The sequence below is a fragment of the Vipera ursinii genome, assembly GCF_947247035.1.
Source record: "Vipera ursinii genome assembly, chromosome: 3".
Classification (NCBI taxonomy): Eukaryota; Metazoa; Chordata; class Lepidosauria; order Squamata; family Viperidae; genus Vipera; species Vipera ursinii.
In genome coordinates, this window is record NC_139516.1 from 120758058 (window position 1) to 120774335 (window position 16278).

Below are 16278 nucleotides of genomic sequence, written 5' to 3' on the forward strand. Positions count from 1 at the left end.
CGCACCAAACAAATCGCTTTGCTCCGTCGCTAGGCGACAAAACTTCATTTTCTCAACCAATGGGAAGAAATTCAGACAAGCGAGGCCTGATTGGAAGTTGCGCGCGGAAGAGCGTCAGACGTTTCGGAGCCGATTGGCCGTTCCTTCCTGGGACACACCCACCCGGTTCTGCCTCGATTAGTGGGCGGGGACTTGGTCCCCGTCGCAAACTTGGACGTCAAACCTTCGCTGCTCTTTTTACCTCTAAAGGAAGGAGGGAGGGAGGGGGGGTGGCGGCGGAGGGGGGAAGCAAGATGGCGGAACTAGGGAAAAAGTATTGCGTGTACTGCTTGGCTGAGGTCAGCTCGCTTCGTTTTCGCTGCACCGAATGTACCGACATCGAGCTTTGCCCCGAATGCTTCTCAGCCGGCGCCGAGATTGGCCCGCATAGGCGCTGGCATGGCTACCAGCTGGTAGATGGTGGGCGTTTCACTCTCTGGGGGGCCGAGGCCGAGGGTGGCTGGAGCAGCCGCGAGGAGCAACTCTTACTGGATGCTATCGAGCAGTTCGGCTTCGGCAACTGGGTGAGAAGTTCCATGCTGGTTTGTCAGCCGGCCCTGTCCTTCCGCGTCGGGAAAATCCTCCTGTTCCCATAGCGCAGGGGTCGGCAACCTCGGCTCTTTTATGACTCGTGGACTTCAACTCCCAGAATTCCTGAGCCAGCTATGCTGGCTCAGGAATTCTGGGAGTTGAAGTCCACGAGTCATAAAAGAGCCGAGGTTGCCGACCCCTGCCATTAGCGGTTCCTCACTTCTCATTTTAAGTAGCACGATTTAGCTAAGGGGAAAAGAATGGCTGGAAATATTGGGCAAAGTTAAAGGGGGTTACTTATTCTGGTCAACATTCAAAACACAGCTCAAGCAATAGAGTGAATACAAATCCCAATTGTTATATGTTGTCGATTTGAAAATTAAGCTAAATTCGCCTGTATCGTATCTCTGCAACCAGACACGCTTGCCTTTCAAACTACCCAGCAATTCCATCGAATAAAAATAATTGTACAAAAATATTGTGAATAATCGATACGTTCAAAAGGCTGCAGCTCACATTTGGATCAGTCAAAACCGTACCATCGTGTTGAGCCAACTTTTCCTGAAAAGTGAAGGAACGTAAAATAATTGTACAAAAATATTGTGAATAATCGATACGTTCAAAAGGCTGCAGCTCACATTTGGATCAGTCAAAACCGTACCATCGTGTTGAGCCAACTTTTCCTGAAAAGTGAAGGAACGTAAAATAATTGTACAAAAATATTGTGAATAATCGATACGTTCAAAAGGCTGCAGCTCACATTTGGATCAGTCAAAACCGTACCATCGTGTTGAGCCAACTTTTCCTGAAAAGTGAAGGAACATATCTTGTCTTGCCCAAAACTGTGTGCATGACACCCACCTTCACATTGCAAATAGAGATAAGTAATCAAATATCTCCCTCCAAAAATCTACAGAGCCACCCCAGATCATATGTTCACATGTCCTAGAGAGCCCTTGATATAATGGGAATATATTTTCTCCAGTTCAGACTTCGAGGAGTCCTTGGTGCTCTCTGAGCTTGTTTTCTTGCAGACTTTTTATTACCCAAACTAGGTGATATTACCTAGTTTGGGTAATGAAACTTGTGCAAGAAAACAAGCTCAGAGAACACTAAGAACCCTCATTCAACCTGAGCTACAAATATTCTCCTTTATTAATTCAAACATTATCTGTTTGTGAATAACTATTCAGTAAAACTTGCATATTTCAAGAATAAATGAAATTAGAAAAGTGTATGGAAAATTCTAAAAAACCCTTAAAATCAAAATTATGCTAAAAAACAACTGGAAGTGGTAACTAAACAAAAATATATATAACTTTATGAGAGATTAAGGAGATCTTGACTGCCAGACTGTTTTTAAATTATTCAAAGTCTATAGAAATACACTGAATAGATGAGATACTTCAGAAATTGAATCATGTAAAAGTGAATATTTTTGACCAAAATACTATGTTCTATCACCATCCTTATAATAGATGTTTGTCAGAATTCCAGTCTTTCATTGTATCTGTCTGGAACTGTGGTTGTATGATTTTAGGTGGCCTAAAATGATTTGGGGTATAAATGCTTTATTATTATGGTTTGTTTAGTCAGACAGATGTTTAGACTGGATTTGGCATTTTTATCTACTTAATTAAGTCCTTTCCAAGGACCTGGGATAAGGAGATGTCTTTCATGGTATTAAACATATTGTTGCAGGATGTAAGTTGTCTTTGGAATTGACTGTTGGTGATTTGTTAGTACCGATGACCTTCGATTGGTACTCCAGAGGTTTTTGGAATTGCACCCAAGGTGTCTATTACTATTGGTACTATTTTGTTTTATTTTGCCACAGTTGTTCCGCTTCTATTTGCAGGTCTTTTTATTTTGTGATTTTCTCCAGTTCTTTCTCTTCTGTTCTGCTATTTACAGATACTGCCCTGTCTACTATCCAGGCTTTGTTGACGATTTGTCAACAATTGTTAAGCCTGAGATGTTATGTGGCAGGTGATTATCTCTTTCAAAACTAAAGTCCGTGAGCACTTTAGCTTCTTCATTTTCTATTACTTTGTCTGTTTTATGATCCCACCAGTTCTTGCTTGAAGATAAATGGTATTTATTGTGGACTTTCCAGTACACAATTGTTGCTACTTTGTCATGTGATTGTTTGAAGTCCATCTGTTGGATCATCTTGCAGTAGCTAACCAGGTAGTCCATATTTTTTTCAGGTTGCAGAGATGGCATTTGCTGCCTGTTGCTATCTTCTCAAGTTGGGTTTGTATGTGTTTGTTCTTAAGTAGCCCCTCTGTCTTTCTTCAAATTTCCTACTGTTAGCTTAGACACTGCCAGGTCTTGATTATTTTCTGCTTTGCCTGATTTTTTTAAAAACACACTGGCCATGTAATACTTTGTCTTACTAGATCTCTTTTCTATTCTTTATTTGATCTTTCTTGTAAGTCAGTTTGGTTCCTCCACTATTTAGTAGGCCTTCATAGCTTCAGTGCATCTTTTTCACTGCCCTCCAGATATTCTTCCAATGCCCTTTTTTCTTCTTCAGTTGTCTGGTCTACTTGCAGCATTCCATACTCACCTCTATTCCATGGTAGGTAGAGTCTGTCAATGTCGCTGCAAGGATGAAGGGCATGATTCATTCTCATTATTTTTCTGGTCTTCTTATCCAGGGCTTTTAGTTCTTCTTGAGTCCAATTCACTATTCCAGTTGGGTAACTAATGACTGGAATTGCCCAGGTGTTAATTGACTTTCCTCTGTTGAGTTTGGACCTTAAGATCTTCACTTTCATAATGTATTCACTTCTTGACTTTGGTGTGCTTTATGTTGTCATCTTGAAGGATGCCTAGGTATTTGTAATGATAATCTTCATCCAGACTTTCAGTGTTATTTCCATAGGGCATATTCATACATACATTACATACATAAGGTAAAGGTAAATGTTCCCCCGCACATGCGTGCTAGTCGTTTCCGACTCTAGGGGCCGGTGCTCATCTCCGTTTCAAAGCCGAAGAGCCAGCGCTTGTCCGAGGACGTCTCCGTGGTCATGTGGCCGGCATGACTAGACGCCAAAGGAACGCTGTTACCTTCCCACCGTAGCGGTCCCTATTTTTCTACTTGCATTTTTACGTGCTTTCAAACTGCTAGGTTGGCAGAAGCTGGGACGAGTAACAGGCGCTCACTCTGCTACGCGGCACTCGGGATTCGACCCGCCAAACTGCCGACCATCTGATCGACAAGCTCAGCGTCCTAACCCACTGAGCCACCGCGTCCCCTATTACATACATACATACATTTAAAAAAATCCAAAAGAAGACTGAAAAAGGACAAAAACACAAAATAAAAACATTAAAAATGGTGCATCAAAAAAGAACACCACATATACATATATTATCCCCTCTAGTTGAACACTTGATTAATACATTATTACAACATTAATTCCCACCCCTTGCAAAATAGGCCTTCTTTAAATTACTAAATCTATTTGCAAATTATTGACCTGTCTTCTATGTTATATTAGTTACAAAGTAGTTAACAGAAAGAATAATAATACTAAAACAAAACAAAAATAAAGTTTCAAAATTCAACAAACTTGTTATTGTAATCCACTTGTAGAAAGTTTACTACGGTATCTCATCTATTCCAAATCATTCCAAAAGTTATAAATAATTTGTCCTGGATCGACTATCCACGTTTACTTCTTAATGCCATCTGTTGTGAATTGTTTGCTTAAGTATAATAGATTCAGTCTCCAGAAGTGGTTACCAGTTAACTGTAATAAAATCCACCCAGTCCCCCTCAGTCTTCATAAATGAAACAAATTTGTTGCTTCCCCTTTCAGTCAGAATCCTGATATTGTAGTAATATGCAGATTTAAACTTCGGAGCAACAGATGAAATCCACTCCAGCCGTGAGAATGTCTCTTTGGTCTGGAACTGGGTCAAAGTCCTCTTGTATATCTTTAATCAAAATTCCATGACCCAACATATTTTGCAATGCAAAATCATTATTGTCTCATCAAGCTTTTAAAAGAGAAATACTCCTAGAAGCTGCATATTCCCCTGCTCTCCTTTTCTTAGATTTCAGCCATTTTAATCTGTGAAACCTGTTCAGGGAACCAAGAACAAAGAAAGTATGTTTTCCTCTGTATATCAATCCAAATTATAAGAAAATTCAATAAAAATGAACTGCAGATTTTTTCAAATTCAAAAATTACAGCGATCCAGTGGTGAGAGTCTTAAAACTCTTCAACCCCACCCCACCCCCATGTTTCCATACAAAAGGGACAAAAATTATCCAGAATAACATATATCAAAAAGAAAAAGAAAAAGCAATTTAGAGTCCAGTAGGAAGTTGAAATAAATCAGCAACCACTAATCAACTTTTGAAGCCAAAAACAAAATGAAACCATAAATTCAAAAAGTGAAAGTTAATACTCAGGCATGCTTAGAAAACAAAATTGCTGACAGGAAGTCCCAAATATGCTTTTTTTCACGAGGCAACTGGACTTTCTTGTTTTTCTTTGAAGATGTTTCACTTCTCATCCAAGAAGTTTCTTCAGCTCTGACTGGATGGGGGGGAATGCCAGGATTTATATTCTTTGCAGACAGCTGGTCATTTGCATTCTTTAGCAAGTCGTTGAAGCCTCTGGAGCCTTATCTGAGAAAACCACGGCTGCGCCATGAACTCACCTGTGTCCCCCATTGTGGCCAATCTCTACATGGAAGAGGTAGAAGGAATTCCACCCATTCACTGGTATAGGTACAGTATGTGGACGATACTTGGGTGAAGGATCAAAACACAGGAATTGGAAGCATTCACCAAACATATCAACTCGGTGTACAGATACAAATTCACACGGAGGAGATAAGGATATTATCATACCTAATATAGACATTAAAAATCCAAGGAGAGGAGCTGCTCAGACATCTCCCCTGAATTGTATCGGAAGAGGAATGGGAAGGAAGAAAGGAAAGGAGAGAGGGAAGAGAGTAGAGGAGGGTGAAGGAAGTAGGAAGGTTGGAGGGAAAGAGGAGAAGTGGGGAGAAACGGGAGGGGAGTGGTGAAGGAAAGAGGAGAGGAGAGGAAGAAGAGGGAAGTAGGAAAGAAAGGAGAAGGAGAAAGAAAGTAGAGAAGAGGGAAGAGAGAGAAGGAGGGTGGATACAGTGAAAAGGGAAATGGACGAGCCGCACCCAAACTTACGTGTATGTATTTATGTATGGCGATATATTTGTTGACTTGTTTGTGGAAGAAATGGGAAAATAAAATTGAATATATATTTATATATATAAAAATCAATTCACACGTGAAGATGTTAAGGAAAATAGTCTAGGCTTCCTGAACTGTGCAGTAAAGATTAAGGAAGACAGAAGCCTTAACACTGAAATTTACCAAAAACCCACACACAGAGATCAATATTTACATTTTGATTCTCACTACCCACTGGAGCTCAAAATGGGAGTTATCAGAACCCTACATTGTCGAGCTGAACTCCTGCCTACCAACAAAGATGCAAAAGAAAAAAAAACTAAAAAAAACAGCAAGGAAGCCCTCAGAACCTGTGGCTATCCCAAGTGGGGCTTCATCAAATCTCAAAAAAGACCCAGCAGGAGCTTCTCCATAACAGAGAAAGAAGAAAACAATAAATGAAGCAACATAGTCATTCCATACATTACAGGAATATCAGAAAAGCTCAGGAGGATCTTCAGCGAAGACAACATACATGCACACTTCAGACCCAAGAATACACTAAGGCAGAAGCTTGTCCACCCCTAAGACAAAACACCCAGATGCAAACTTGAGTAGCGTGGCATATGCAGTACAGTGCAGTGAGCCATGTGCATTGTACATTGGGGAAACAAAACAACCACTTCATAAACTCATGGCACAACATAGGAGAACAACCCATCAGGACAAGATTCAGCAGTTTATCTGCATTTAAAAGACAGGCCACTCTTTTGAAGACCGCAAAATCCACATTTTGGACAGAAAGGAGCGTGGGTTTGAAAGAGGGGTCAAAGAGGTCATTTATGTCAAAATTGAACAGCCCTCTCTCAACAGAGGGGGAGGGATACAACATCATCTAGAGTACAACACAGTCCTTTCAACAGTTCCAAGAAGGCTCTGCACCCATTTGCACTACTCAGGTGACCCTGATGACACAGATAAGATAAGCCTCCGGGGGGGGGAGGCTTCAACAACTCGCTAAAGAATGCAAATGACCAGCTTTCTACAAGGAGTGTAAATCTTGCCATTCCCCACCATCCAGTCAGAGCTGAAGAAGCTTCTGAGATGAGAAGTGAAACGTCTTCAAAGAAAAACAAAGTCCAGTTGCCTCGTGAAAAAAAGTATCTTTCGGACAACTGTGATCTGGATGACTGAGAATCTCCATAGACAGTTGCTGATAGGAAGATGTATACGCCCAGTAACTTCGATTGCTTCTAGAGGAAATTGGAATCTTCAAGACCCCCCCCCCTTCCTAACTGGGTCCATGATTGTCCAAAAGCCGTCTTGGGTCATTCCTAACTGCTCCCATTCAAAACCAGGGAGCAGCACTGCCAAAGAACCAGCTTTGGCAGTAAAATCAGCAGATTGTTGGTAAGAGAAAAAAGAAGCTCTTACTGTGCAGCAGCTATGAGCTACATAGGGCATCTTGATTCCCTCGGTTTTCACTATTTTTCCTGTTGATGGTGAGGGCTGCACATTTGTCCAATCCAAACTCCACTGCAGTATCGGGTATATATATATACAGACAGTGTCGAGCAATGATTCTATGTTAGTTTTATCCATATAGTTTCAGATCATCCATGTAAATGAGATGAGATAGCCTGGCAGATGTTTTGAACATGGCCTGACTTCTTCAGTATTGTTGACAAAGGAATTAGTGCAATGCAAACAACAATAGTGATAGTCTCCTTCAAACATTCCTCTCTTGTTAACCTCTCCCAGTCAATCACATTGACCTGCAGCTGTATCTTCCATTGTGCCATTAATCTTTGCACAAGGCTTCTGATGTTTCTACTGACTATAGGCACTTGGTTAACCAATAATGTGGCAAGTACTCAAATGCTTTTTCTCTGAGGTTTTAGCTCATTGTAGAAAATAAATTGTAATGAGAGTTTGCCAATAAAATGTTGAAAAAATATTTAGTGCTTCCAAGACTATCACCCATGTGCTCGTGACCTCCCGGCTAGACTACTGCAACGCTCTCTACATGGGGCTGCCCTTGAGGACCACTTGGAGGCTTCAACTGGTGCAGAATGCAGCCGCGCGAGTTGTTATGGGAGTTTCCCCATACTCCCGTGTAACACCTCTTCTCCGTGAGCTGCATTGGCTTCCGGTTGCCCTCCGGGTGAGATTCAAGGTGCTGGTAATGACCTATAAAGCTCTAAATGGCTTGGGTCCGGATTATCTAAGGCAGGGGTCAGCAACCTGAAACAGTGAAAGAGCCACTCGGAACCGGTTCCCTCACAAAAGGAAAAACTGGGAGCCGCAAAAAATGTGTGCGCATGTGCGTACATGCGCGCATGCGCAGAACAGGGTTTGACTGAAGAGTGGAGCCAAGGCGAGATATGCACCTACCCTGCATATTTGAATTGATTGGTTGAACTTTTTTAGTCCCACCCTTTTTTTTTTGGACTGCACATGGCAGAGGACTGGGAGCCGCAGGAGACGGCTGAAAGAGCCACATGCGGCTCCAGAGCCGCGGGTTGCAGACCTGTGATCTAAGGGAACACCTGCTGCCGGCATCAACTTCCCATTGTCCTGTGCGCTCCCACAGGGAGGGCCTTCTCAGGGTGCTGGCGGTTAAGGAGTGCCGGCGGGTGATCCCCAGGGGAAGGGCATTCTCTGTGGGCGCACCTGCCCTTTGGAATGATTTACCGGTGGAACTTCGGACTGCCCCCGATCTGTGTTCATTTCGCCGGGACCTGAAAACCTGGTTTTTTGATCTATCAGGCCTGGACTGAAGGGGTTTTAGCTTTTAATATTGTTTTAATTGTTGGTCTTAAGTAATTTAATCTATTTTAATTTTATACTATTTTTATATTGTATTTTATGCTGCCCTGTAAACCGCCCTGAGTCCTTTGGGAATAGGGCGGTATAAAAATTTAATTAAAATAAATAAAATAAAATAAACTGTGAGCAGGATATGTTCACTTGTAGCTATTTACTATATTATACGTAAAATAATCTGATAACTGTTGCATTGGTTATTATACTAAATTAAAACTTTTAAATTTAAATTATAAATATATGCCTTATAAACCAGCTGGTATGGAATGCTGTACCAGGGTTACTTTTTAAATATGCTTATTAGATGACATTTTGGGTATGTTCGCACAGTCCTCAAATTATGACTAGTCGCTTAGTTATCATTCAAACCCACGACAGAACTAACTTGGGGCTAGTTACAACCCAGATTCAAAGTTCCTATGGTCACCCCCCCATGGTCATGTGACCTAACTACATGCAGTCAACAACATGACTGCATTCACACCATTTGCAGTGTTTCATAGTCATGTGACCACCTTTTACGATGATTTTGCCAAAAGCCGATAGCTACGGTTTTTGGCAAAACCATCCTCAAAGTGGGCCATTGATTTGTTTAACAACCACTGCAAATGTGGTTGTAGAATTGAATCAGTCATGTGACCAACCTGTTTTACAACTGTTCACAACTTACTACCATGATGGGCAGGCTCTATCACAGTCATAAGTTGGGGACTACCTGTACCAGAATTTTATTCTGTCCTTGAGAATAAAGTGGAATTGGTGAAACAGTTTCTTAGCCCATAGAAAGTAAAAAATGTGAGAAAGGGACTCAGAATAATCCTGCTTTTTAGTCCTTAGAAAAGGGGCAGTTAAGATTTTTGACATGCTTTCAAGATTAGTAGTATATGTTAAAAGAATAAAATAGCATTTCTAGAATCTCTGCTTCATCTTTTTCTTGAGCTGGGTGACATCACACCAGATTCTGTTTCTTGGTTAACCTAATCCAGGTTTACTCTATTAATCCAATATTATGAATCTGCATGACATTCCAGACAATAAATTTATAACATAAACTGAGTTTGTACACTATGCTAGGCAATAATGAGGTTAATTAATTTATAAAAATAACTGTTAAGCAGAAGACCACAGGTAGTTAACTCAGCCAAATTTAAAGGATGCATAAATGAGCTGGGATTGAGATATTTTAAAAAATTGGTTCCATAACATCCAGTTAACTCTATGAGGTCCTCAGATAAATTTTGTATCCTGTAATTTTTTATAGTGAACACGTGCTATAACACTTTCTCTGCTATACTTAAGGTCAACATTCAAGATTAATGGTACTCCTATAAAAGTTACAGTAATCTTATTTTTGAAGGGCAACATATATTTTTTAAAAGTACTCGAAATAAAGATGGATTTATGATTGTATTACTAAAATAAAAATAAACCTCCCTTTTTACATCCCTGTAATCACTTAATTCGGAGTAGAGTTGGGATGACTGGATGGAGCTGAGCATTTACTGGCTGGATGCCCTTCCTGGAATTTGCAGCAGATATTTTTTCTTTGTGCCCTAAAAAGGAAATATCTGCCACTATTCTAGGATTGAATTCTCAATCTTCCAAGTGGGACACAATCATCTTCATCACTAAGCCACCACGCTGCTCAGTATTACTAAAATACTATTGATAGTATTAATAAACAAACATGTTGTTTCTCTTTACAAGTAATCCTAATAAGAATTTATCAATATTTCTAGTATTCCTTATGCCACTCAAGCTTGTATTTTATATATATATATATATATATATATATATATATATATATATATATATATGCATAAAATAGTCAAAACTAGCGGAGTAAAATCTGCAGGGTCTCCTTTACACACACACACACACACACACACACACGAGCTGACTAAATACATTTATTTCCCTTCTAAAATTAAAAACATTTTTTTAAATGTAAAAAGTTGAAATTTAGAACATCGTACAAAATATTTATTACTTATAAATTCTTTATATTGATGTGTAGTTTTACAACAAGTTGATGATAGGAATATTTATCATGTTTTCCCAATGCCTCTTCCTCCCAAGAAGTGCTCTGGCATTTAATGGATGTTCCAGAACAAATTTAGTCACATATAGAGGCTGCAGAACAGGAAAAAAATGTTTTTCCTTGGGTCATTTCTTCTGACTTACTTAGTATCTTTATATTTTTTAACAAGCATAAAATTTAATCTTTTGTATGTTAAGGTTGGCTTCTCTGAGAATTATTTCAATTCATTTGGGAATTTTTGATAGAGGTTTTTAGTGTTAATGAGCTTCAGCATCATTCATATACTGTGTTTCCCCAAAAATAAGACCTGATCTTGTTTTTTTCTTTTTGCCTCCAAACGAGGCATCAGGTCTTATTTTGGGGTGGTGGTGTATCTTTTCCACTCACCTCTGGCACCGACAGCGCAGCCCAGCCGGCCCACTTTTGTGGTTCTCAGCTGCAGTGGCCTTCCAGAAAGGCCTCTGACTGCAAGATGCAGGCTGAAGCTCCATTCTCAGTTGCAGAATGAAGCTGCTCCTTCGGCCTCAGAAGAAGTGGGCCGGCGAGGCAAGTGTCGGCCCATGGGAGGCCCGGCTGCAGTGGTAAGCTCCAACCCCTACCCCCACCCTAGCTTGATTTTTAAGTGTGGGCCTTGCCCCAAAACTAGGGCTTATTTTTGAGGTAGGCCTTATATTAGGCCCCCCCCCCAAAAAAAATCAAGCTAGGGCTTATTTTCAGGATAGGCCTTACTTTCAGGAAAACATGATAGTAGTACTTGCCAGCATCTTCTTAAAACTGCATTTTATTTGGGTTGTGTGATTGCCTTTTGCATCTGCAAGAGAATTCTGGATAAAGCATGTTTAGGTGTTGCTGACAGGTACCATGCACTCCACACATGCTCCAAAGCACCTTTTTCACTTTGAACCCAAGCAGTGCATAGCCCTATTTTTTTCCAAACTGACACTAGATTTATGCAATACTTGATTACAAAGTTCCAGTTCTATACATGATGAGCAAAAAAGTGAATTTCTTGGGGAAAGCTTTACATAAAACTCCTCCAGTTTAGAGCCTTCTCTGTTTGAATCCACTGAACTAAAATAGTACTTTAAGATCACCATATATGAACAAGCATTAGTACTTTGAAGTTCATATTCATTAGCTGTATTGAAAAGAATGTGAAATATTGGGTCGTGACAAACATAATAGGTGTATCTACTACATGTTCTTGAGACAGATAATTCAAAAATTGTTTTTCTCTATTGTAGGAAGATATGGCTACTCATGTTGGAGCATCACGAACTCCTCAAGAAGTTATGGAGCACTATGTGAGCATGTATATACATGGAAATCTTGGGAAAGCCTGCATTCCTGACATTATTCCTAATAGAGTGACTGATCATACGTGCCCAAGTGGTGGTCCACTTTCTCCTAGCCTTACCATGCCTCTGCCACCTTTAGATATATCAGTGGCTGAGCAACAACAGCTTGGATACATGCCACTTCGAGATGATTATGAGATTGAGTATGATCAAGATGCTGAGACTCTAATTAGTGGCCTTTCAGTTAATTATGATGATGATGATGTAGAAATAGAATTAAAAAGAGCTCATGTGGATATGTATGTAAGAAAACTGAAAGAGAGGCAGCGGCGAAAGAACATTGCTCGTGACTACAACTTGGTTCCTGCATTTTTAGGCAAGGATAGGAGAGAGAAAGAAAAACCTTCAAAACGCAAAACTACAAAAGAAGAAAAGGAACTGAGGTTAAAACTGAGGTCTCTTTACCAGTTTATGTCTTGCAAAGAATTTGATGATTTCTTTGAAAATCTGCACAAGGAAAAGGTTCTTCGAACAAAAATAAGAGAACTCCAGCGTTATCGCCGAAATGGCATAACAAAAATGGAGGAATCTGCAGAATATGAAGCAGCTAGACACAAACGAGAGAAAAGGAAAGAAAATAAAAATATTGGTACTTCTAAAAGAGGAAAGGAGGAGGGTAAAGACGGAGAATTCTCTGCAATTGAAAATCTTCCTGGCTTTGAACTCTTATCTGACCGAGAAAAAGTACTTTGTAACTCTATTAATCTGAGTCCAGCACGCTATGTGACTGTTAAAACTATAATTATTAAAGATCATCTCCAAAAACGGCAGGGCATTCCCTCAAAAAGTCGCCTTCCTAGTTACTTGGATAAGATACTAAAAAAAAGGATTTTGAATTTTTTGACAGAAAGTGGTTGGATATCCAGGGATGCTTCTTAGATCTGGACTACTTTGAAATAGTATCAGTATCAACAGAGGAACCAACATTCACCATTGATCTAGTTACCAGCTTTTTAAAAACATCCAGCATTTTGTAAAACTCACTCCTTAACAACTGGATTTTTCTGTAAGGGATCATGTACATGTTAGATCTTGTTTTATGAACCACCTTACATGTTACCTTAAAACAACACAACTATGGGTGAAGTGATTCATTTTACCAGTGTATCAAAAGTGAGATGTGAACTCTACCTCTGCTGCAAAAACTTGTATTTTAGACATGATACTGGGTTAAGGTTGCTATTCTTCACACATTTACTTGGAAGTATACCCCACTACATTGAGTAGTATTTATTGTCAAGTAAGACCATCAGATCAGGCTGCTTATGTGTCCTACTAAATCCTGGATAATGAACTTAGACACAAATTACAATTTCATATTGGAAATGTATACTACAAGTTTGTTACATTTTTTCACAAGCCAAGGCATTCTGCTATATTGCCACTAGAGCAGAGAATGTAAAACTGAGTAATATAAAATGGTTTAACACAGCACACCACATGGTGAAAATGAGTAGACGAGCTCCACAATCTAGCTTGCACAGAATCATTGAAAATGATTTTCAGCAAATAACAGGCATCCTGATTGTAAAACATGGGGGGGGGGGTGTTTGAACTGCTTTAATATATGTACTAATGTTCCACTTCTATACAATTTGAAAAATGAAAGGAATTTTTGTGTGATTTTATTTAAATATAAGTATCAGCTGAGAAAATGGGAATGATAAAGAGTTTATGAGAATTGGTATATACTGACAGAAGATTCTTAAGCAGCTCCTTGTGACTTATCAACCTATGCTGTTCTTCAGGTTTGTATTTGTTAAATACAAATACAACACTTGTTTAAACACTTTTTTATATGAATATTTTATTAATTTCAAGTTTTACAATCATAAGTACAGAATAAACAACTTGGTGTCTGGGTTCATCATTCAGTGGTACATATTAACTTTCACTCAAAATATCCAATACTACACCATCCAGTATTTCCCTGGTCCTCTCTTCTTCCAAATAATAATCATTTTTCCACACTATGCAAATATAATTCTTATGCTATTAATACCTATACAATTAACTATAAACATCTTCATCACGTTTCTAATAATAGTGTCAATATCAGTTTATAATATCTTCTTTAGCCAAAACATCAAATGTATTTGTAATCAAAGTTCCCTTATTCAATCTGCATCCTGTTTTTTTCCCCAATTTTAATTTCCCATCAATATTCAAAATAACTCAATTATCATTTTTCTCATAATTACATTTGGGTAACTAAAAGCTTCCCTTATACCAACCCTCTTAGTATTTTCATATTTCCCATCTCAGAAAAGTGTTATCCTAGTTACAAATCACATCCTTCTAATTTATAATGATCCTTTTATTTCTAACAGTTGTCTATTTTAATCATATTCAAACATCCATTAGATGATATAATACCTCATCTAATTAGTCAGGACCTCAATTTTCTTCAGCCTTACTCTAGCTTTCTTCCTTTGCCAAATAACTTTGCAAGTCAGTGCATTTAGGTCACCCAAGTATTTTTTTTCTTGTTTCTGAATATATTATTTGAAATAAAAGGCAATTTAATTAGTGTTTTTGTAAAAACGCTTAATCCATTTATATTCATTAAATAGCCTCCGTTTTCTTCTGTTCTGCTTTTAGTTTCTTGTTCCCATTTTCACCATTTCTCCTAACAGCTCTCTCATCCATTCTATCAATTCTTCCTTATCCTCAAATATGTTCTGAAGTCTTGAAAAGTAAAATGTCTCCCATTTCCAGTGTTATTTCGGGGTCTTCGAAATTTTTATTCATCTGTACCTGTCTGTTGGTTTCTTCTTTCAAATCCTCTGTCTTTATATCAGTTTCCTCTATTTTTTATTCTGGTTTCTGAGTTGCTAGTTCATTATGGTCATTTACTGAACGTTTTTTGCTTGCAACTTTAAGTTGGAGAGTTGCTCATTTATTTATTTTTAGTCTCAAAATTTAAAACAATTGTCTCTTGAATTGATTTCAACATGGAATTTCTTTCTGAAGTCCATTTACATTTTCTTGTTGATTATCCATGTTTTTTCCAAAGAGAAATAGTCCAGAAGCAACTTTCCCACTGTTTCGTAATATTTCTTGATAATTCTGGAAACTAAGTCAATATTTGTAATCCAGACCGGCCAATTCAGAATGGTTTATTGTCTCCTTCATACAGATAAAACAGCCCAATGATTTTTTCCCCTTTTCCCAACTGCAATCTGCAAAAGTGAGTGTCGAGCCCCGCAGGCCCGACACTCAGCGGGGGGGTTGAGACCGGCTGGCACACCCCGCCCGCAGGACCTCTCCGCTCTAGCTGCGGCTGCATCGCCCGACTTGCCTGGAAAACAGGCCCGACACTCAGCAGGGGGGTTGCCACCAGCTGACACACCCTGTCCACCAGACCTTACTGTTCCTGCTGCGGATGTGTCCTCCGTCGAGCCCGAACTGCCTGCATGCTCCCGGCTGCTCTGCGGTGCTGCGCCTGCACTGGACTGCTTCGTGGGTTCCCGGCTGTCCCTGGGAGCCGCGCCTGCGGCGACCCACCATGCACAACCCCAGCCGGCTGAGGAGGGTGTGCCTGCGCAGGACTCTTGTGCAGGCCCTTGCCCGGCGCTGGAGGCCGCACCAACGCGACCGGCGCTGGAGGCCATGCCGGCATGGGGGTGCCTTGCCGGCAAGGAAGCAGTGTGGCTGCTGGCCCAGGCCTCCCATATTGCGTGGTGGACGGAACCCGGACTGGCGGAACGGGCCTGTCTGACCGGGAACGCAGTGGTACCAGGGACTGCGGGTGGTGGGGTTTGGTGGGCTACGTACCTGGCAGGAGGGGCATGCTGTGCCTCGGGGAAAGGCAGGAGCCAAAGGGAGCATGAGGGGAGGGGTGGAGTGTATATAGGGGCAGAGGCAGAAGTTGGTTGGTCTCCCGTTCCTGTTGTGCGTTCTTCCTGCTTTTCATGGACAGGATTTGACAGTACAGGTGAAACTCGAAAAATTAGAATATCATGCAAAAATTCATTTATTTCAGTAATGCAACTTAAAAGGGGGAACTAATATATGAGATAGACTCATTACATGCAAAGCAAGATAGTTCAAGCCGTGATTTGTCATAATTGTGATGATTATGGCGTACAGCTCATGAAAACCCCAAATCCACAATCTCAGAAAATTAGAATATTATATGCAATCAATAAAACAAGGATTGTACATAGAACAATATTGGACCTCTGAAAAGTATAAGCATGCATATGTACTCAGTACTTGGTTTGGGCCCCTTTTACAGCAATTACTGCCTCAATGCAGCATGGCATGGAAGCTATCAGCCTGTGGCACTGCTGAGGTCGTTA

General features: G+C 40.1%; 1 protein-coding gene across 1 annotated transcript; it reads left to right on the forward strand.

Moving 5' to 3' along the window:
* Window positions 1-287: 287 nt before the first annotated feature.
* Window positions 288-14771, forward strand: TADA2B (transcriptional adaptor 2B). Its single transcript, XM_083358340.1, has 2 exons — window positions 288-563; window positions 11861-14771. The coding sequence occupies exons 1-2, from the start codon at window positions 294-296 to the stop codon at window positions 12851-12853; spliced, it is 1263 nt and encodes a 420-aa protein (XP_083214466.1). The 5' UTR covers window positions 288-293; the 3' UTR covers window positions 12854-14771.
* The last annotated feature ends 1507 nt before the right edge of the window (window positions 14772-16278 follow it).

Bases quoted from the DNA above. Each gene is read 5' to 3' on its own strand.
- TADA2B (XM_083358340.1), top strand. From the start codon at position 294: ATGGCGGAACTAGGGAAAAAGTATTGCGTGTACTGCTTGGCTGAGGTC. The intron at 564-11,860 runs GTGAGAAGTTCC...TCTCTATTGTAG, and splicing joins AGTTCGGCTTCGGCAACTGG to GAAGATATGGCTACTCATGT.